Raw genomic sequence first — 22,744 nt, 5'->3', positions numbered from 1 at the left:
GTCCTCAGCCATACGTGGGCCAGTATTGCCACATGGTGAACAATTGCAGGAGTACTTGAAAGGGAATATTTTTGCAGGGGATTGGGATTTAATTGGAGAGCACTTTCGAATCACCAGCAGAGGCACAATGGATTGAGCAATTCCCTGCTGTGCTATATGATTTAAATTTCCCCAGCCCTTCTTAGGATATCAAGCATGAGCTTGTCTCATCTGAAAAATGCAAATTACTAGCTCACAGAATCCCCACAGTATGGAAGCAGGCCATTCAGCCCAAGGAGTCCATACTGACCCTCCAAAGAGCATCTCACCCAGACCCACCCCTGTAACCCACCAAGCCTGCACATCCCTGGACTCTGGGCAATTTAGCATGGCCAGTCCACCCTAACCTGCACATATTTGGACTGTGGGAGGAAACCGGAGCAAACCCAAACAGAGGGAATCTACAAACTCATACAGACAGTCACCTGAGGGTGGAATCAAACCCAGATCCCTGACACTGAAAGGCAGCAGTGCTAACCACTCAGCCACCCCACATTAACAAAGCAATGCCTGCAGGCTGTAACCAATAAATGTATTTTGAGGAATCAGACAATGAAGCAGGGGGCTCTGTAGCACAATGGTAATGCCTTCAGGCCATCAGACACAGGTTCAAGTCCCATCTGCTCCAGAGTAGTGGAGTACCACCTCTGACCCAGTTGATTGAAAAATCTCAACAAAGAAGAATTAAAGTATAGTATCTTGTATCTCCAATATCACCTCGATCTATAATAGAGTTGATGATGTGGAGGTGCTCGTGTTGGACTGGGGTGGACAAGGTCAGAAGACAGAGTTGAAAAGTGTGGCACTGGAAAAGCACAGCAGGTCAGTCCTCACTTTCTCCAAGGTCAGAGGTCACACAGCTTCACACATGATATATAACCTGATGTCATGTGACTTCTGACCTACAGTAGAGTTGGCAGCTGTGTCTCATTGGGTAACACCAGTTCGGAAGGCTGTGGATTGAAGTTCCACTCTAGAGACTTGACCACAAGGTGCTACACTGAAACACTTGGGCAGTGATGAGGGAGAGCTGCACTGTCAGACAAACCGCCTTTCCATTTAGCAGAGATGTTAAGCCAAGAGCCTAATTGCCTACTCTCAGGTAGATTTCGTGAAAAAGTACAGGATGGCGCTGTTTTAAAGAGGAGGAAAGGATTTCTCCCCAGTCCCTGGAGAGTATTAATCCCTCAACTGATATCACAACAACAGATGATCAGTGTAATGGTGTGCTAAATGGACAAATTGCTGTGTTTCCAACACCACAGCAATTGTTAACCTTCAAAAGCTATGAAACTCAACATAGAAATTACAAGTCTTTCTCTTCTTTCCAATGATTAGAAAGCAGTGATAATAGGATCAGTCCACATGGTGTTGAAATGCTTGTTAATTGTCAGGACTTGTGGATAATCTTTTGCAGACCTTCATCGAATGGTGTTTCACTGGGAAGATATGGCTTTCTACTGGTCTCACAAACTTCAGATTGTCATTCAGAATTGAAGCCTTAGGAATGGTTCTCCAGGATTAATCAGTTGAAATGCCAATGTCCCAAGCCCCTGAGAGGTTAGCACACTCGAAAATATCAAGGAGGAGAAATGTTGTAAATTTCAGGATCAGTAATACCCAACCCCACTGAAGCTTCCCAGGAGCTTCAATCAAGTACTAGAGTTTTACAATAAGCGAATCAATGCCCTCTTGTGAACACAAAGATCAGAAGAAATAGATACAGGAATAGGCCATTCGGACCCTAAGCTTGTTCTGCTGTTCAATAGGATTATGGCTGATCAGACTTTCCTCATCTTCATTTTCCTGCCCTTTCCCCATAAACCTTGATTTCCCAACTTTTCAAAATTCTATCAATCTCCGACACATGGCTCTGCCTTCAGAGCTCTCTGTTACAAGGAGTTTCAAATACTCACAATCCTCTGACAGAATAAATCCCTCCTTATCTCAGTCTTCAATTGGTGTCCCTTTATTCTGGTCTGAGACTCTCTCATGAGGGGAAATGTCCTCTCAGCATTTACCCTTGACAACCCAATACATTTCAATGAGATCTCCTTTCATTCTTCTAAACTCCAGTGAGTACAGTACCAACTTGTTTAACCTTTGCTCACAAGACAATCCTTCCATACCAGGGATGATCCTCATGAACCTTCTCTGAATTAAAGTCTTCCTTAAATAAGAGATCCAAACCTGCTCATAGAACTCCTAATGTGGTCTCACCAATACCTTGTAGAGTTGCAGTAAGACCTCCCTATGCTTATACTCCTACTCCCTTGAAATAAGACCCAAGATTCCAATAGCTTTCCTGATTACCTGTTGACCCTGTGTGCTAGCTTTCTGTGTTTTGTGCACAAGAATCCCCCCCTCCACACAAACCCCTTTGTGTTGAGTCTGCAGGTTGAGTCTGTGGTTAAGAAAGCAAATGTATTGTTATCATTTATGCCAAGAGGATTGGAATATAAAAGCGATGTGTTACTGAGACTTTATAAAGCTCTAGTTAGGCCCCATTTAGAATAGTGTCCAACTTTGGGCCCCACACCTCAGGAAGGACATACTAGCACTGGAGCGTGTCCAGGGAGATTCACATGGATGATCCCTGGAATGATAGGTCTAACATATGATGAACGGTTGAGGATCCTGGGATTGTATTCATTAGAGTTTAGAAGGTTGAGGGGAGATCTAATAGACACTTACAAGATAATGCATGGCTTAGAAAGGGTGGACACTGGGAAATTGTTTCCATCAGGTGGGGATACTAGGACCCCTGGGCACAGCCTTAGAATTAGAGGGAGTCAATTTAGAATAGAAATGCAGAGACATTTCTTCAGCCAGAGAGTGGTGGGCCTGTGGAATTCATTGCCACAGAGCACAGTGGAGGCCAGGATGTTAAATATCTTCAAGGCAGAGATTGATAAATTCTTGATCTTGCAAGGAATTAAGGGCTAAGGGGAGAGTGCGGGTAAGTGGAATTGAAATGCCCATCAGCCATGATTGAGTGGCAGAGTGGACTCAATGGGCCGAATGGCCTTACTTCCGCTCCTATTTCTTATGGTCTTATCTTGAAGCTTTCTTCAGTTTTTTTCCATTTAAATAATATTATTCCTTTGTTCTCCCTTCCAAAATGAACAATTTCACATTTCCCACATTATACTACTTTTGCCCTTACTTAACCTGTCAATATCACTCATCTATCATAGTGTCATAGGGTCATACAACTCGGAAACAGGTCCTTCAGTCCATTCATCCATGCTGACCAAGTCTCCCAAACTAAACTAGTCCCACTTGCCTGCATTAGTCCATATCCCTCTAAACCTTTCCTATTCATATATCTGTCCAAATGTCTTTTAAATGTTGTAACTGTACCTACATCTACCACTTCCGCTGGCAGCTCATTCCACATATGAACCACTCTCTGTGTGAAAATGTTGCCCCTAAAGTCCCTTTTAAATCTTTCTCCTCCTGCCTAAAAATATGCCCTCTAGTTTTTGAACACCCTACCTAGGGGAAAGACCTTTGCTATTCACCTTATCTATGCCCCTCACGATTTTATAAATCTTTATAAGGGTCACCCCTCAACATCCTAAGCTCCAGTGAAACAAAATCCCAGCCTATCCAGCCTCTCATCATGACTCAGTCCTGGCAACATCCTTGTAAATCATTTCTGCATCCCCCCCCACCCCATGTAATAATATCCTTCCTTTGGCAGAGAGACCAGACTGTACACAGTACTCCATAAGTGGCCCTACCAACGTCCTGGGCAATTGCAACATGACATCCCAACTCCTTTATTCAAGTTTGAGCAATGAAGGCAAATGTGCTAAACATCTTCTTAACATGTGACACCACTTTCAAAACCCTATGTACCTGAACCTCCTAGGTCTCTCTGTTTGACAACACCACCCAGGGCCTTACCATTAACTGTATAAGTCCTGTCCTTGTTTGTTTTACCAAAGTGCAATACTTGCATTTAACTAAATTAAACTCTATCTACCACTCCTCAGCCCATTGATCGAATTGATCAAGATCCCTTTGTAATCTTAAATAGCCTTCTTCACTGTCCACTGTACCCACTAATTTTGGTGTCATCCACCAACCTACCTACAGTGCCTCCTAAAATCTCATTACCCTGTCTGTCATTTCAGTTTCAGATGATGGCCCACAGAGGAGACATCCAAGAGATAAGCTTTCTTTTGCCCAGATTTTCTTTAGCAGAGGGGCATATTATTGAAGTCATTGGTGAAAGACATGGAGGGGGGTTGAGAAGTGATTTCTTCAACTGGAGTATGATAAGAGGTCTGGAAATCACAAGCAGAAAGAGTGGCAAAGGCAGAGACCATTGTCACGTTTTTTAAAAAATATTTGAATGTGCACATGAAGCCTTGTTCAGTGGAATCCTTAAGCCAAACACAAACAAGGAGGCTTCTCAACCAACCAAATTAAAGGATTCTTATTGAGGGACGGAGAGTCTAAACCAGGAAGTATAAAGCACCATGAAATGGGCTAAATCTGAATAGTACAAAGAAAATGGAATAAAGATCAGAAACAACAAATGGGATTAACAGGGTGTTTCTGGGCAAGCATTGGGGCAAAAGCATGGCAGAGGGAGTTAAAAGGTACAGGAAAAAAAAGTAAAATGAAGCCTATTTTTCTCCAAATTGCCAATTATTATGGCAATATAGTCTTTAATGTACCAATCTCAACTTTCAGAGTGTTGTTTTACTGGGGAGCCAGTGAGCAAATACCCCATCTGCATGTCATTGTATTATTTTCATTCCCAGATCTATCATCAAGGACTATTAGAGTGCACGCTATGCAAATGCAAGGTATCGCTGGCAGGAACATCAGATTTCTACCTTTAAACATACATTTGCAGATGCCAGTGGTTGCAGTTCTGATTTACTGCATGCCTCACCATTACCATTAATGCAAATTACCTTTTTGTTGTTTTATTTTTACAGAGAAGGATGAGCAAAATTGCTCCACAAAAACAACACTAACCACTGGGAAGCCAGTCAGTCCTTCAGCCTGCAATGGCCCTGGAAGCTGCCTGTGCCACCCTCCATTAGGGAAACCCAGAGCTGACGGATTACCTCTGGGGAACTCACTTTCATGTCGTAACCTGCTGGTGTTACATCATTAAGACCCAACACTCAGAACACACTTAGAACTAACGAAGCCTCCCTTCAGCACGTCACAGAACCCAGATTAGATAACCCTATTTTTGAAGAAAAACCGCAATGCGCAAACAGGATTGCACCACAACGGACTCGAAATTTGGAGAAATTAATAAACTGTCCAGGAAGCAGGGCAATTAAATAAACTTCCAGATGCTTGTGACATCTGTATTCCCACAGTAGATGATGAATTGTTGCACAGCAGAGCCATGTGCCTCATGTGCCCTCTGCTGACAGAGTTGAGGAAAAACACCTGACTTACAGAAGGCAAAAAATCCACAGTTCATACTGCATTTTCATGCCTAACCGTTAACATAAATACTATCAAATTTCTACTGAATAGAATGGCTAGGGAAAAGCATTTTCTGTTCAGAAATAGATCAAAAACCAGATGGTTTAGTTACAAAGTATTTTGCGATAGAAGTAAATGCAACATGAGAAGAAACCCAGGCCATCACAGAAGCCAACCTCCCATCCATGGACTCCATTGAAACCTTCCAATGCCATGGAAAGGCTGCCAACATTATTACAGGCCTCTCCCACCCCAGTAATACACTCATCCAACCTCTTCCATCAGGCAGAAGATACAGAAGCTTGAACACACACACCAGCAAATTCAAGAACAGTTTCTTTCCAGCTGTTATTTGACTGATGAACGGACCGCTCTAATTTCAAATCTGATGCTGATCTTGCTTTGTGCACCTCCTGTGCAGCTGAAACCTGTGTGCCTTGCTCTGTCTAAGCACCCTAAGATCTGTATGTCCTTGTTTGCTATGATCTACTTGTGCTGCTCGCAAAACAAAACTTTTCAGTGTACTTAGATACATGTGACAACAATAAATAAAAAAAATTAGTATTTAGAGTCTGGAATATGCTGCTTGGAAATGGGAAGGAGGCAGGTTTAGTGGAGGCATTCAAGAGGGGCATTGGATGGTTATTTAAATTAAAACATTGCACAGAGTTGCAGGGAAAAGACCAGAGTTTAAATGCTCAGAGAGCTGGTGCAGGTGGGGTAGGCTGAATGGCTGTCATTAACAATTCTGCGATTTTGTGAATCTCATGAAGAGATTGTGTGCATCAATTAAAATAAAACAAAAGGTATTTCCTGAGAGTGCTCGAGCGATGGAAACACTGAGGACAGTAAAAGGATGGCAAAGGATACAAGATAGTCATGTGAAGGTCAGTGAACATAATGTGGTTATGAGACATTTTAATTTTCACACGAATTTCCTAAAATGTTCTATTTTTAGGAAAATAAAACAGCTTATGTAATAAAGCAAATGTATTTCCAAGATGCAGTTAGGGACATTTTTCTCTATCAATGTGTCATCCAATAGACAGAGAACAGGCCACACCACATTAATAATGAGTAAGTAATTAGTGAACAATCCAATGATTGTAAATAGTGGCATAATAGTTAAACTTTATGTATGTAAGACTTGAGAGAGAGAAAAGAGTCACATCCAAGGTTTAAAATCTAAGCAAACAGAGAAAAGATGAGAACTGAATTCACCATAGTATACTGGGCTGAAGTGCTAATGAATTGTCCCGCTGTGTGACATATTCAAAAACAATTCGGATGATACAGAATTACCACATGCCTCTAAAAGCAGAAAGTCAAAGGTTCCATATCATTAACAGACAATACAGTACTAGCATTAGAGAGCATCTTCAAACAAAGATGATGCCCTTCATCTTAAGAACATAAGATTTTGGATATTGGATTGTATCAATATTTTCATTTTCGTTCAAAATAAAATGAGAAAGAGAAGTAAAGGCAAATGGGGCAATGATAGTAATAAGAAAATGGCAGACTTGTTATGTGAGTAGTAATCACAGAGAGTGCTGGAGAAACTCAGCAGGTCTGGCAGCATCTTGGAGAGGGAAACAGAGTTCATGTTTCAAGTCCAATACAACTCTTCTTCAGAACTGAAGGATGTAGGAAAATTGATTTTTCTGTACTTTTGACAGAGGTGGACGTAACCTAAAAGTTAGTGAAAAATTATTGATTTTTTTTGAGAAAGTGAAGATGATTAATGAGGGAAAAGCAGTTGATGTTGTCTACATTGACTTCAGTAAAGCCTTTGACAAGATCCCTCGGTGCAGACTGGTACAAAAGGTGAAGTTACATTTTATCAGGAATGAGCTGGCAAGATGGTACAGAACTGGCTCAGTCATAGAAGACAGAGGGTAGCAGTGGAAGGTTGCTTTTCAGAATAGAGGGCTGTGACTAGTGGTGTCCCACAGAGATCAGTGCTGGGACCTCTGCTGTTCATGATCTACATAAATGATTTGGAGGAAAGTGTAGCTGGTCTAATTAGTAAGTTTGCGGATGATACAAAGATTGGTGGAATTGCGGATAGAGAGGAGGATTGTTAGAAGATACAGCAAGATATAGATCAGTTGGAGGCACGTGGAGAAAAATGGCAGATGGAGTTTAATCCAGACAAATGTGAGGTGATGCATTTTGGAAGGTCAAGTTCAGGTGGAAATTACAGAGTGAATGGCAGAACCCTTAAGAGTACAGTAGCGCCTCGACATACAAACCACCCCATTCACGAACAAATCGGTTTACGAACAGGATTGTATGTAAAATTTTGCTTCAACGTACGTACAAAATTCAAGGCACGAACGCAAAAAGCCCGTGTGCGACCACGTGGCTTCATTGTTCTGCTTTGCTACGCGCGCCTTGAACACAAAAGCTCTCAGGCCTCGCGTGATCTCATTCAATTTGTCTTTTGCACGCGCGCTGTGAACATCGTTCGTTGCTACGTCCAAGCATTCTTACGCTTTTTTTTGTTTTTTGCATTAAATTAGCCCTCATTATGGCTCCCAAGAAAGTGAAAAGTGGTAGTGATAGTGGTGTTAAGAAGCCTAAACGTATTACAGTGGAAACGAAGAAGGAAATAATCGCTAAACACGAGAATGGTGCTCGCTTATCTGATCTCGTTAAGCAGTACGACATGGCGAAACGGATCAGTTGGAATTACATTAATTCAAATAGGAAAAATTGATTCAGTTCGCGAACTTTTCGGTTCACGAACCAAGTCCCGGAACTGATTAAGTTCGTAAGTCGAGGCGCTACTGTATTGATATGCAGAGGCATCTGGGTGTGCAGGTCCACAGATCACTGAAGGTGGCAGCGCACTTAGATAAGGCAGTAAAAAAGGCTGATGGCATGTTTGCCTTCATCGGAAGGAGCACTGAGTATAAGGATACACAAGTTATGCTGCAGCTTTACAGAACTTTAGTTAGGCCATACTTGGAATATTGCGTACAGTTCTGGTCATCATACAACCAGAAGGATGTGGATGCTTTGGAAAGGGTACAGAAAAGGTTTACCAGGATGTTGGGGGATTTTAGCTGTAAAGAAAGGTTGGATAGATTGGGATTGTTTTCACTGGAACACAGAAGGTTAAGGGGTGACCTGATAGAAGTTTATAAGATTGTGAATGGCATGGAATGAGTGCAAAGTATGAGGTATTTTCCCAGGGTGGATGGGTCAATTACTGGGGGACACAGGTTTAATGAAAGAGGTGGGCAGAAGTTTAAAAGAGATGCGCGAGGCAAATTTTTCACAAAATGGCAGTGAGTAGCTGGAACACGCTGCCAGTGGAGGTGGTGGAAGCAGACACAATAGCAGCATTCAGGAGGCACCTGGACAAATACATGTACAGGAAGGGGACAGAGGAATATGGATCCTATAGGTGAAGAGAGTTTCAGAATGGAAGGACAAAATGTGTTGGCACAGGCTTGGAAGGCCGAAGGGCTCGATCCTGTGCTGTATTGTTCTTTGAATTTGATTTAAGTTCAAAAATGGTAATATTGAAAATAATTGGACTTAAATTGTTTTCAGCAAAAGAAAAACCTACATTTAAATAGCATCTTTTATGACTTCAAGACATCTCAATGAGCTTCACTGTCACAATGAAGTACTTTCAAAGTTTTAGTCCCATTTTTCAATGTAGGAAAACAGCTGCTAATTCGTATACAGTAAGATTCCACAAGAAACAATAATGACATGATGCTTTTAGGTTGCTGACGGAGAAATAATTGATCAAGACATTGGGCAGAACACTCATGGCACTCCCTCAGAATTAGCTCACAGGAATGTATATCTCCACCTGAGCCACAGCTGACAAAACTTTACAGTAGGAAACAAAGGAGCTCCTAATCTGTAAGGTGTTGCTGTGGGGCAGCCCTACCTACTACCTTCAACATCCACACCAATCACGACTGACACACAGCATCAGCAGTTTGTACCATCTACAGGATATACTGCAGTAACTCAGCAACATGCCTACGGCTGACTCTTCCAAGCCCATAATCTCTGTGGAAGGGTCACTGGGCCCGAAATGTTAAGTCTTTCTCTCCAAAGTGCTGCCAGACCTGCTGAGTTTTTCCAGCAACTTCTGTTTAAGTTCTCCTCCAAGCCAGTCACCATCCTGCCTTGGAAATATATCACCCTTCCTTCAGTGTCGGTGGGTCAAAATCCTGGAACACACTCCCTAAGGGCATTGTGGGTGTCTCTATACCTGAGTGTCTACAGCAGCACAAGTAGCATGCCTTGCCACCACCTGCGTTTCCTCTAGCATTCTTAACAGTTACACGAGGAAAGCAGCCCATTCATAGCAGAAACTTCCAGAATTAGAAATCAATGCTGCAATCAGCAGGGTGACACACTGGGGCAACACGTGCAGTTTAAAGGGAACATTGCTCATCATCACCTTCCCCAGGACAGTTAGCATGGGCAATAAGTGCTGGCCAGAGACAGCCACAGACCATGAACAAATAACACAAAACCAAGTACACCCTAAGGATGGATAAATCTGAAGGGATTAGTGTGAAGCTGCCAACGGATGGTCGAATAATAGTGGGAGGTTGTAACAGAGCTAATTTCCCACGGAAAAACTTTTAAAAAAGGAGGCTCATATTTTCCGAATAAATGACTAAATCTGATTTTTGAACACGTAACTACTCTCGAAATTATTATTTAACCCTCAGTTTATTATAAGGAACTTTTTGAGCACTCATTTAAAGAAATTAACTTTCTGTTGCAAATCACAGCAATGCCAAAGTGTGTGTGTGAATCTATCCAAACAGGGCCTGAGTGCATTACAGACAGAAAACTGCATAAACAAAATACATAGCCACAAATTACAAACACAAAATGTTGGAACACATTAAGAAAATGAGGCCAAAGCAAGGAATTACCCCAGAGATCAAAGTCACGGATGTTAAATGACAGGAGAACTTGGAGAGAATCTAAAGTATAACGTGTAACATTTCAGAATGTTTAACTACAGCAGGAATTTGTGTATAACTCATATTCCAATGGTGGGGGGTAAGAGATTAGGGCTGTGGGTGGGGCAGGGGGTTGGGGAACAGTACATTAGCTCTATGTGGGTCAGTCTGTAACACAGCCCTGATGAAACAATGTGGTTTCTTAATGGGTTAGTAATACTGATCCCCCCAAACAGATCTGGGAAAGGTCTAAAATTTATAACATTGGACACGTGGCAAATCATAAGAACTCAGGAGAGGATGGAAAAATCAAAACTGTAAACAGACAGTTCCCCAAGTGTGAAACACATTCTCTTCTGGAGTTGGTTCACAAGTTGATTGTACACAAATCCGAAGACAATGCAGGAGGATGTAACGTAGCTGTTTTAAGTACAGGAGGCACCTCGATTATCCAAACAAGATCGCAAGATCCCGATGCTTGGCTAAACTGTGTTATCCGGTATTCGATTATCCAACAAAACACTCCCTGCCCACGTTGTTCAGATAATCGAGGTTCCTGTGTAAAAGAAATGTTCCTATATCGGGTCTTTAGTATGAAAACCGTATGGGATCATGTTCATACCTACAAATTAGTCGGATATTTGTAAATCAGGGACTCCGTGTCTATACCAACATGCATATTCACAAAATAAGGTCAAACATGAGTCACTCTAGCACTCACAGCTCAGAATCTGACATCTGTGGGTTTAAATCTCTCTATGGTTTTGAAACAAACAGTCCATCTTGATGCTGCTGTGTTGAAGATGTTGTCTTAGGGCTAAAGGGATCAAAGCGTACGGGGAGAAAGCAGGAACAAAGGACCAAGTTGGATGATCAGCCATGACCATACTGAATTGTGGAGTAGTTCCAAAGGGCCAAATGGCCTACTCCTGTTCCTATTTTCTATATTTCTCTCAGATGAGACATGAAACCACAGTCCCATTTGCTCTCTCAGGTAAAAGATCCTATGGCTTCATTTCAAAGGATAGACCTTTGGTGTTTTGGTCAATATCTTTTAATTAACACCTTAAGTCAAATTATTCGGTCGTTATCACATTGCTATTTGTGGACTCTTGCTGTGCAAGCTCCTGCATTCATACATCACACAGTGATAGTGTGTCAAAGCAGTTTAGTTAGCTACAAAATGAATTTTAGGCAGTCATAAAAGGTGATATACAAATATAAGTCTTTCTTCTATATCGTTTGCATTTTAGCTACAGCAGACAGTAACATTGGTGCATTCACAGCTCATTTCAGTAACTGAGCTCTCAAGCAGCAGTTTCCAATAGACAGCTCTACTGCATTTACTGTGGAGTCTGGAAGGTTACATTTGTGGTTGATGTTCCATTAAAAAATAATCAGAACAAGTATACCACAAACCTTGTAATATTTTGTTGTGTTTCATTTTCATTTGTGTCCATAAAATCTTTAACACAAACAGGAATTGCTGGAAAAGCTCAGCAAATCTCGCAGCATCTGTGGAGAGAAATCAGAGGTAATGGTTCAGATTGAGTGACCCTTCCTCACAGCTGGGGAAACCATTCTGAGGAGGGGTCACCTGACCTGAAACATTAACACTGACTGCTCTCCATAGATGCTGCCAGACCTGCTGAGATTTTCCAGCAACTTTTGTTTTTGTTTCTGATTTACAGCATCCGCAGATCTTTTGGCTTTTATTTAAAATCTTTGCTGTGCTGGTGAAAATCTTAAACCAGATCTGTTGTGCATCGGTATTGAATTCACTGACAAATGCTGGAATCATAGATTCAAAATTTCGCCAATATCACCCTCGACTCTGAATACACTTGACAACTGTGAAATTTCAGTCACCTTTAGCTCAATGAATATTTAAACTGATTTTTCAGCAGTCACTAAATGTTAAGTGAGAGTTACTGCAATTGCTCCTTCGAGCAAACATCTCTTTCCTTAGTTTTGACAATGGGTCACTTGAATTGTTAACTCTGCTTCTCTCGCTCTCCACATATGCTGCTAGATCTGTTGAGTTTCTCTGGCATTTTCTGTCTTTGTTTGTTTCAGACCACCAGTGTTCACAATTCTTTTATGTTCTCAGTGAAAGCTCCATTATATCCAGCAAAGGAACTCAAACATCAGAAAGATAATAAAAATGATCACAGCTGGAAATACTCAGCAGCTCAGTCAGCATCAGTGGACAAAGAAAAAGCATTAACATTTCAGGTTAATGACCCTTCGTTGGAACAGGGGAAAGTTTGAGATGGAGTTGGTTTGAAGCAAGACATGGGACATGGATAAGAGCTTGGAAGAGCAGAGCGACTGAATGAATTAACTGCACACAGCCAAACGATGGGACAAGAAATGAAACAATCAAAAGAAACTGAGCTAATGTTTCAAGTCTAAAGACTCTTCAGCAGAACTGAAACCTGGAACAGCTCAGTAGCGAGCACTGCTACCTCACAGTGCTGGGGACCCATGTTCAATTCCAGCCTTGGATGACAGAGTGTGGAGATTGCACATTCTTCCTGTGTCTGCGTGAGCTTCTTCCCACAGTCCAAAGATATGCTGGGTAGGGTGGGATGCTGTTCGGAGGGTTGGTGTGCACTTGATGGGCTGAACAGCCTTGATGCACACTGTAGGGATTCTTTGATTTCAAAGAGTCTTTGAATTCAAAGAAGAGTCTTTGAACACGAAACATTAACTCTATTTCTCTCTCCTCAGATGATGCCCAACCTCCTGAGTTCCAGCAAATATTTATACTCTTATTTTATACTCTCCACCCTCTCACAATTTTACCTTGCCCCATTCCTTGCTTAAAACCTACTACCGACAGTCCCCAAATTGTGAATGGGCTCCCTTCTGCAATCTGTTCGCAAGTCCAATGTCAGGCAAGTCAGAACACAACGCAGGATAGTTTACAGGTGCTGTTGGTAAGTACAGGAAATGTTCACGTCAGGTCTTTAAAACTACACCTCTGTACAAGATCACGTTCACGAGTCAGATGTTTACAGATTGAGGACTACCCTGCGTATCTCTCACTTATTTCCAAGCTGTTGACAGAAGATCATCGTCCTGAGATGTTCGTTCTGTTTCTGTCTCCACAGATACTGCCAAATCTGCTGAGTATTTTCTGGGATCTTCTGGCTTTCCTTCCAACCTCCAGCATCCACAGTCTCTACTTCTCAGTTGTGGTTGGAAATTTAAATCCCGAAAGAAGACTTTGGTACACTGCTCCCAGGAGTTTCAATTCAAGTTTAACAAATTCCAAACGTTATCAAAAGAGCAATTGTTCCAAATAGTCACCCAACAAACTTCCCAAATAAGGACTTCTCATTTACAGTTTCGTGATAATAGTTCGAATTTTAAACTTACAAAAGCAGCTAAAAGTTTCCAGATGTATATGTTTCCAAATGTTCCAGGAGTAATCCCAACGAATAAGTTCAAAGCCTAAGGGGGGGGTAGATTGCAAACTTGAATTCAGTTTAAAAAAATGAAATTAAAAAGCTGGTATCACCAGTTTCTGTTGACCTTTGATAATTAGACAGTCTTTGTAATTGTCAAATTCTTGTTGGTATTTTCTACTTTGCACAGTTTATGTAACAACTCCTGTACATGCTGAACGCTGTGAACCGACGTTAGAGAAATACAACTCCTCACAGCGTTCCAGGAACACAGCTAGATTTCCTTCTTTCTTTCTGTAATAGAATCTCAGGAAGGAGGACTTAACATATCAGATTCTCCTGTGAAGAGAAATCTGCCAGGAATATTTTTAAGACACTTGGGGGCAAGGAAGTAGTGTTAACATCTCCACATGCATTTCCACTCAGAACTGAGAAAATGTTTCCTTCCCACAGATTTTTGCACGTGTGCTGAGGATGTCTTTTTTTTTAAAAACTTAGTGGAAGCTAGCCCAGCAATAACCCCTAAGAAACCGTTCAAAGCCCACAGCGGGTGCTGAAATCTTGAATTTGGCTCAAAACAAGAACTGAAGAAATTTTAAAAAAGTGTTAGTAAATGTGAGCATGAAGCTGATCAAAGATGTTAATATGATCATCCTTATCCGGATTGCCCTGTGTGCAACTCTAGTCCCACATCAAAAATAGTTGACCATTAAGTGTCTTCTGAACTGACCAAGCAACTCACTGAGTTGTATTCAATCAACAGGTCCAGAAGCAGAGTTCAACTTGTAAGTTTGCTCACTGAGCTGGTAGGTTTGTTCTCAGATGTTTTGTCAATATGCCATCACCCACCTTAACAGACCAAGACACTCAAATAGAAAGTGGGACAGAACACCAGTGCTTCAACAGAGGCTCACTGATGATGTTACCTTGTATGGTGACGAAACATCAGAGAACAAACCTTCCAACTCAGCAAGCAAACTTACAACCTGAACCTCAACCTGAGCTACAAATCTCCTCAAAACTCACAAACAGAGTTCAACATCAGCTTCTCAGAGTAACACCATGGAGATAAGGTATGCCAATGAGGTTCACAAGGAAAATGCTCATTCAAACTGTTCCATCTTTCTTCCAAGAATCAGGAGGCTATTTCGCACAGTCCACAAATCAAATACATCAATTATAGAGGGTGCTATTCTGCCATGAAAGCACTGCTTCTTCCAGGTTACTGCATTAATATCATTACAGTAAAAGCAAAATACCATGAATGCAGGAAATCTGAAACACACAATTGCTAGAAAAACTCATCAAATTTGGCAGCATCTGTGCAGATGTTGACTTCCGCTTGTGGGGAGTGTGTGTGTTTTGAGTTATTTAGAGGGGTATACATTTATACTTCCACAGTAAAGTGTGTGTGTGTGTGTGTGTGTGTGCGCGTTAGCCAATTTTTATTTAATATCTTGTTTTGTAAACTACCAATAATTTTGCCTTCAATAAAGAAACATGGTTAATGGGATTTTTTTTATATTGGGAAGTAAACAAAACAATTAAATTTATGTTGTGATCCTTTGAATAGTGGAAATAATGGGGAGAGAAACAAAAAAAAGAAAGAAAACAAAGCGAAAGAGAGAGAACAAAAGACAGAACAAATTAGTAGAGAGAGACAGAGCTCCTCCAAACATGCTCATAACAGAGTGTGAAGGTGCATGCTTGCAAAGTGTATTTCTGTAAGTAAAAGAGATTATAAAATGTGTCATGATCAGGCTCAAAATCCATCTTTCACCATCTGGGTTGGGGCAGTCATGATTCAAGTATAAGACAAAAAGTAAAATTTATTCAAAATATTTTAAAAGCACGAAACATGTTTGAGGTTTAGAAGCAGACACATTCAGAACTCAGGCAGAGCGCAGTGTGTCAGTGGCAATACCACCTCTTCCCCAGCCACACAAACCGTACACTCTAATGTCACACACATTTCTCCCTACACCTGGTGTAATCTCTTAGGGTCAATTTTCTCCAGATGAACTAAAGGCTTCAGCTGTTCTGAAAAACTTTTCATGTCATCTGAAACTGCATCCTGCCCGGGTGGTGCCACCACATTCAGCTCGACCAGGTATGACAGCGAGAGCGGCTCCACGTTGTCAATGTTACCGGGAAGCAGAATCCGAAAGATTTTCGACACCACAATCTTCATAATTCCTTTGCGGAAAACATGCCCCTTCACCACAAACTCATGATCCATTCGGAAACCCATCTCTATCAGAAACTCGGTTAGGCCATCGGAAGTTGCAATGTCCACACAGTTTCGCACCAGTGCTGAACGGTTTTTGTCACCAATTTCTGGCTGCCCAAGGTATCGGAGGTGCCAGGGCAAACCAGGCTTGTCCACAGAGCGCCGGGCCCTTAAAATAAACGGACTTCCTTGCTGAGCTTTAAGCAGGAATACCAGCTCATGGTCTACAAAAGTTTCTGGCTCCATATTGTCACAAAGCCCACGCAGTCGATGGAGGAGGCTTTCCAGACTCTGGTCTAGCACACTTCCTGTGGCAATCAGAATTAATTCCAATCATTAAATAACTTTAACAACGTGAGAATACTAAGGAAAGCACCACTTACAATAGTTAGTGATTTCATTGTCAAAAGTGTGTATCACTGAGCTTCCATTGCTTGCATTCTAACAGACACTTGGTCGTATTGCATTTGAATCTTACTGAACAGAAAGACATGTTGAACTGCCAGAGGAAGTGGTAGATGCAGGTACAGTTACAACATTTAAAAAACATTTGGACAGGTACATGGACAGGCAAGGTTTACAGGGATATGGGTCAAACTCCGGCAAATGAGACTAGATTAGTTTGGGAAACCAGGTCGGCATGGACAAATGGAACTCTGTTTCCATGCTGGATCAGTATGTTGCCAAAGCTTTAGTGTCAATTTTTTTTAAAAGAAACACAACAAAACATACTATAGGAGAAAAGGACTATGAATTGTTGTGATCTTTTGAAATGTGGAATTCTTGCATTTGTCCATATCAGCAGAAACTTTGGTAAGACACCTCTCTTTTCAGCAACATTCAAATCCTACTATTCTGCTTTTTCCCCGAATACAAAAATAAGATTTTGTCACAATTTTTACCAAAATTGAAGATCAGAACATGACTAATGATTCAGCATGATGAATTAAAACATTTCTACCCAGCCAGTTCCCAGGTCTGTGCGGAGCTCAGCTAGCATTCAGAGCACTATAACTGGCCTCAAACAATCCTGGTCAAGAGGAGGAAAATTGCAGATGTCCACCCAGCAGTTTACTAGCCAGTGGCAAGTTGAAAGACTCCCACACAACCATATGGTCAATTTAAATGGTGGAAAGAAAATTGACAGAGTAATAATCAAGTATAGAATGCACTTATTGGAGCTGCCTAACCTGTTTAACGTTTATTTTAAAAAGACTACAATGCACCTGTTATACTGCTGAGAGAAATTAAAATCTTATATTCCAGCCCAATGTGAACAGTCTGTAGTTCCCTGATAACATGATTAAAAATCACACAACACCAGGTTATAGTCCAACAGGTTTATTTGGAAGCACTAGCTTTCGGAGCACTGCTCCTTCATCAGGAGTTTGTCAATCACTTGAAGAAGCAGCGCTCCGAAAGCTAGTCATTCCAAACAACTACAATCTGGTGTTGTGTGATTTTTAAACTTTGTATATGCCAGTCCAACACCAGCACTTCCAAATCCCAATAACATCAGTCATCTCTCTCTCTCTCTCTGTAATGAGAGCACAGCTCTATGGCCCTCATGGACAATGGCGACTTTTCTTTATGGTTATGGAGACACGCTTATACCCACCAAGAGCAACATTGCAGAACGTCTACCCAATCTGTCTCACACACCAAACACTCAAGAATAGTTTTAGCTCTGAAGCCACAGTTGTTTATCTCCTGAAATCATTTCACAGTAAAATTAATAGGGCCACATTTCATACCTTGAAGAATATATTCCATCATATTGATGGTCCCACCAATGACAGGCAACACCGTTACAGGAGGGGCCTCCATTTTGTCAAGTCTCCAGGAAACCTAACTGGGGGGATAAAAACACTGAAGAGGTTAGAACGTTTGAAAACCAGACAGCTTGAAAACTAGGGTTTTAATAACTGGGGGGCTAGTTTTCTGGTGGCTGATTTATATACAGATATACGGGCTCAATAAATATAAGCAAGATGAGGCCGTTTGGCCCCTCGAGCCTGCTCTGCTATTCAACAGGATTGCGGCAGATCCAATATCTCTCATGTCCACTTCCCAAACAGGCTGAAGATACCATGAAGGACCCTCCTTCTCCACCTCGCCCCTGACCCAAGAGGAGCTTCAGGTTAAATCAGCACCAGCCACACTCTCTCTGAAGAGGGAGGAGGACCAGGGGACCAGGGTAACTGTCCCATGTTAACATCCCCAGCACAGTCACAGTGGGTCAGGTGACCAGGGCAGGGCCTTGGGTCAAACAGGGAAGAGAGAGAGGGACACAGGTCAGGGGTCACACAACCTAGGGGAGAGAAACAGGTCAGGGGTCACACAACCCGAGGGGGGAGAGACACAGGTCAGGGGTCACACAACCCGAGGGGGGAGAGACCCTCACCGGATGTGGCCCGCGTGCAGGCGCTAACTGCGTCCGGACGGAAACCGGAAATGGAACCACCAGGTGCAGCGTCATTTACGGTCCCCCGTCCGCGTCCCTCCTCCCCCCAAACCTTTGGGAATGCACTTTAAAGAGAATTGACTGTGAGATGTTTAACGCTCTTTTCAAGATGTTAACATGCTGAAGTAAGACAGTTTATCCATTAGTTCAAACACTGTGTCCTCATGCTCCAGCTACAGGCAATAATTACAACAGTATCCCACCCAGGTTCAACCCCAGTCACTGCAGATGTCATTCCTGAGGGAGATCAGTTACTGAACACAGACATGAGCCATCACACCTGAACCTACTGCATATCTACTTCTGTAAAAAAATACTCCGAGACAGAGCCAGTCAAGTTTCTTAGTTCATTTGTTAAATGTTTTCAAAAAGACACTTCAAATTTCTGTCCTGGCATGGAATATAATTTCTTCCCTTTGTCTAAACCTTCACTAATCTGACCAATATTGTGTTTATCATTTTTCTAATGACCAATCACCTGTTTCAGGTACCTACCTGGTTTTCACAACTGACCTATTCTGGGTAAAGTGTGCCCTGACTGCGTTTGAGATCGTAAAATGTTGATGTTTGTTGAAACAGTTACTGACGAGTTACTGACAATGCCAATTGTTGGAAACAGAATATCCTTCTTTACCCTATCAAAATGTTAGGGGGTTAGGAAATCTTTTCCATAAGTGACAATTAATTATCTCTTACTTAAAATCTGAAATTTTTGTTCAACAGGGATATTACGAGATATTGGATAAGGGTACATTGTCAGGTGATCATTCAGCTGTGATCTTTATTAATTACAGAAGATGCTCCAGGGGCTGAATGGCCTGCTCCTATCCCTGTTGTTCCTATCAAGAGCTAATAGTCACGTCTGTATTTCCATAAATTTAAAAATGTGAGTAAATTCTATCTCGAAAGGAGTAAAAACTGATGAACACATATATACACCATTCATACAAAAGTATATTAACCAGCCCAACAAAGATGTCTGCTGTATTCATGTAACTGGACTTAGCAACAACCTTCCAGAAACTTCTCAGAAGCCAACATCAATAAATCAACGTTCATGTGCCTCCTGATGGGTCAGTTCCAATCTACAAACAGGATGGTCTCTAATTAGTAAGTTGGCAAGTTATGTTAAGCTGTACAAAACTTTAACTAGGCCACATTTGGAATGTTTCATGCAGTTTTGGTCACCACACTAACAGAAGGAAATAGATGTTTTAGAGATGGTGCAGAGAAGGTTTACCAGGATGTTGCCTGGTTTGGAGGGTTTTAGGTATGAGGAAAGGTTGGAAACACACTGGCTGAGGGATGACTTGATAGCAGTCTACAAAATTATGAGAGGCATAGATAGGTGGATAGTCAGAGGCTTTTTCCTAGGCTGTAAAAGTCAACTACAAGAGAGCACAATTCAAGGTGAGAGGGAGAAAGTTTTGGGGAGAAATGTGGGGATAATGTTTCACCCAGAGGGTGTTGGATGCCTGGAACACACTGCCAATGGAGGTGGTGGAAGCAGGCACATTAGCAACGTTTAAGGTGGATCTTGATGAACACATGAACAGGAGGTGAACAGAGGGATAGAAACCATGCATGGGTAATAGGTAGTGAGCCTAAATAAGGATTGGTGGGCCAAAGGACCTGTTTCTATGCTGTATTGTATTTTAGCTGAAAATGTGTTGCTGGAAAAGCGCAGCAGGTCAGGCAGCACCCGAGGAGCAGGAAAATCGCCATTTTGGGCAAAAGCCCTTCATCAGGAATTGCCCGAATTGCCCGAAACTTCAATTTGTGGATGACACTAAGGTCGGTGGAGTTATGGATAATGCTGAAGGTTACAGAGGGACATAGATAAGCGGCAATGCTGGGCTGAGTGATGGAAAATGGAGTTTAATGTGGAAAAGTGTGAGATGATTCACTTTGGAAGGAGTAACAGGAATGTAAAGTATGAATGGTAAGATTCTTGGTAGAGATCTCGGTGTCCAGTTACATAGATCCTTGAAAGTTGCCATCCAGGATTGTTAAGAAGGCATACGGTGTGTTAGCTTTTATTGGAAGAGGGGTTGAGTTTCGGAACTATGAGGTCATGCTGCAGCTGTACAAAACTCTGGTGCAGCTGCACTTGGAATATTGCATACAGTTCTGGACACCACATTATAGGAAGGATGTGGAAACTCTGGAAAGGATTCAGAGGGGATTTACTAGGCTGTTGCCTGTTAGGGACGGAAGATCTTATGAGGAAAGGCTGAGGGACTTGAGGCTGTTTTCATTAGAGACAAGAAGGTTGAGAGGTGACTTAATTGAGACATATAAGATAATCAGAGGGTTAGATAGGGTGGACAGGGAGAGCCTTTTTCCTCGGATGGTGATGGCTAGCACGAGGGGACATAGCTTTAAATTGAGGGGAGGTAGATAGAGGACAGATGTCAGAGATAGTTTCTTTACCCAGAGAGTAGCAGGGGTGTGGAACGGCCTGTCTGCAACAATTCCTGATTAAGGGCTTTTGCCCGAAACGTCGATTTCGAAGCTCCTTGGATGATGCCTGAACTGCTGTGCTTTTCCAGCACCACTAATCCAGAATCTGGTTTCCAGCATCTGCAGTCATTGTTTTTACCTGCAACAGTAGTAAGCTCACCAACATTAAGGGTATTTAAATGGTCATTGGATAAACAGATGGATGAAAATGGAATAGTGTAGGTTAGATGGGTTTCAGATTGGTTCCACAGGTCAGTGCAACATCGAGGGCTGAAGGGCCTGTACTGTGCTGTAATGTTCTCTGTTCTACGTATTGTGTCATTGCCCTGGGGAAGGTGGTGGTAAGCCACCTTCTTGAATATATTGGGTTAGCTTCCTCAGTCATTTCTGAATGGCTAAGGAGAAACCATGTTGCTGTGTGTCTGAAATTCCCAGCAGATCAGACTAGATAGTGGTAGCAAATTCTTTTCCTGAAGTTCATTAGTGGACCAGATGGTGTTCAGTGACAAAAGGAGAATTTCATGGTCACGCTCACAAACACTAGCCTTTTTATTCTACTCCAGATTTATTTTTCATCTTTTAAATTATTTTTATTATTTGTAACTTAACATTTGTTATATTAATATTTATTATGTTAATACTTTATATATTTTATATTTGTATATTGCATGTATATGGATTTATGTTAATATTTAATCAATATAATACTTTTGAGTTTAAACCTCTGGCTGCAATCTGAGCTCTTTTCTCTCAGGATCATTAGTTCATGCTTTTGTCAAACTCAGTGAACTAACTACCCTGCCACAATATCCCACTCTTCTGGGGGTTTGAGCTGAAGTAGCACAATGTGGATTTCTTTGTTCAAAATATATTAATTTGTGACACACAGGAGGTTCACAAATGGTTTGAAAGGGAGATTGGATATGGTCAGTATTTAATTAGCAGGTCATACATCAGGAATCTCTGGTGTACACGCAAATGAGGCCAAGATACATTAACGTAAACAAGCGAAGCAAAAATCAATTTGAAGCTTTTCAAAACTCATTTTCGCGACCTTGATTGTTGCCAGGCGGGAGGTCTTGTCTTTCAGGGGAAAGACTAGGACGAGGTCACATTTTAAGTGCGAGCAGCAGCGGAGAAGGAGCGGGAGCAGCGGAGGAAGTGACGTGGACCGGAGGGGCAGCCGGGAAGGAAAGCAGTGACCATATATATCAGCAAGGCGGCTAATTTACTTTTTATGGTTTATCTATTAATTGGTTTTTAGAAAAAGACTATAGCAGAGAGGTATCAGAAAATATTTTAACTCAAACCTATACAAAGTAATAAAGTAATTAACTAAGCAGAGATGGCTGGGCAGGTGATGTGCTGTAGCTGTATGATGTGGGAGCTGGCTGATCTCATTGTGAACGGCAGTGACCACATCTGCAGCAGGTGTTGGTTGCTGGAAGAACTCCGGATCAGAGTTGATGATCTGGAATCTGAGCTTCAACACTGCGGCACATCCGGGAGGGGGAGAGTTACCTGGACACTTTGTTTCAGGAGGCAGTCACACCTGGGAGATTAAGTAATTCACATTCAGTTAGTGATCAGGAACATCAGAGTATGACTGTAAGTGAGGCAGTCAGGGGGAACTTGAGTTCAGGAGTGCAGGAACCTCAGCCCTTGACCTTGTCCAACAGGTATGAGATTCTTGCTCCCTATACGGATGAGGAAAAGG

General features: G+C 41.8%; 1 protein-coding gene across 2 annotated transcripts; it reads right to left on the bottom strand.

Annotated features, from left to right (window-relative positions):
• Positions 1 to 15,681: 15,681 nt before the first annotated feature.
• med18 (mediator of RNA polymerase II transcription, subunit 18 homolog (yeast)) lies at positions 15,682 to 18,590 on the bottom strand. 2 transcript variants are annotated; one of them, XM_043717147.1, is made up of 3 exons: positions 18,505 to 18,590; positions 17,855 to 17,952; positions 15,682 to 16,408 (listed from the first exon to the last, which is right to left on the bottom strand). In XM_043717147.1, the coding sequence occupies exons 2-3, from the start codon at positions 17,925 to 17,927 to the stop codon at positions 15,849 to 15,851; spliced, it is 633 nt and encodes a 210-aa protein (XP_043573082.1). In that variant the 5' UTR covers positions 17,928 to 17,952; positions 18,505 to 18,590; the 3' UTR covers positions 15,682 to 15,848. The 2 variants fall into 2 exon arrangements, with proteins under 2 accessions (XP_043573082.1, XP_043573081.1); XM_043717146.1 differs by lacking the exon at positions 18,505 to 18,590 and having other exon boundaries at positions 17,855 to 18,492.
• Between the last annotated feature and the right edge of the window lie 4,154 nt (positions 18,591 to 22,744).

The sequence above is a fragment of the Chiloscyllium plagiosum genome, chromosome 27 (genome assembly GCF_004010195.1).
Source record: "Chiloscyllium plagiosum isolate BGI_BamShark_2017 chromosome 27, ASM401019v2, whole genome shotgun sequence".
In the NCBI taxonomy this organism is placed as follows: domain Eukaryota; kingdom Metazoa; phylum Chordata; class Chondrichthyes; order Orectolobiformes; family Hemiscylliidae; genus Chiloscyllium; species Chiloscyllium plagiosum.
Note: the sequence above shows the minus strand (reverse complement) of the source record. Positions and strands in the feature narration are given on the sequence as shown.

What these genes read in the sequence shown, in the direction of transcription:
- med18 (XM_043717147.1), bottom strand. Translation starts at nt 17,927, where the DNA reads ATGGAGGCCCCTCCTGTAACGGTGTTGCCTGTCATTGGTGGGACCATC. An exon ending in GATGGAATATATTCTTCAAG is followed by an intron (nt 16,409 to 17,854) that starts GTATGAAATGTG and finishes TGATTGCCACAG; the next exon opens with GAAGTGTGCTAGACCAGAGT.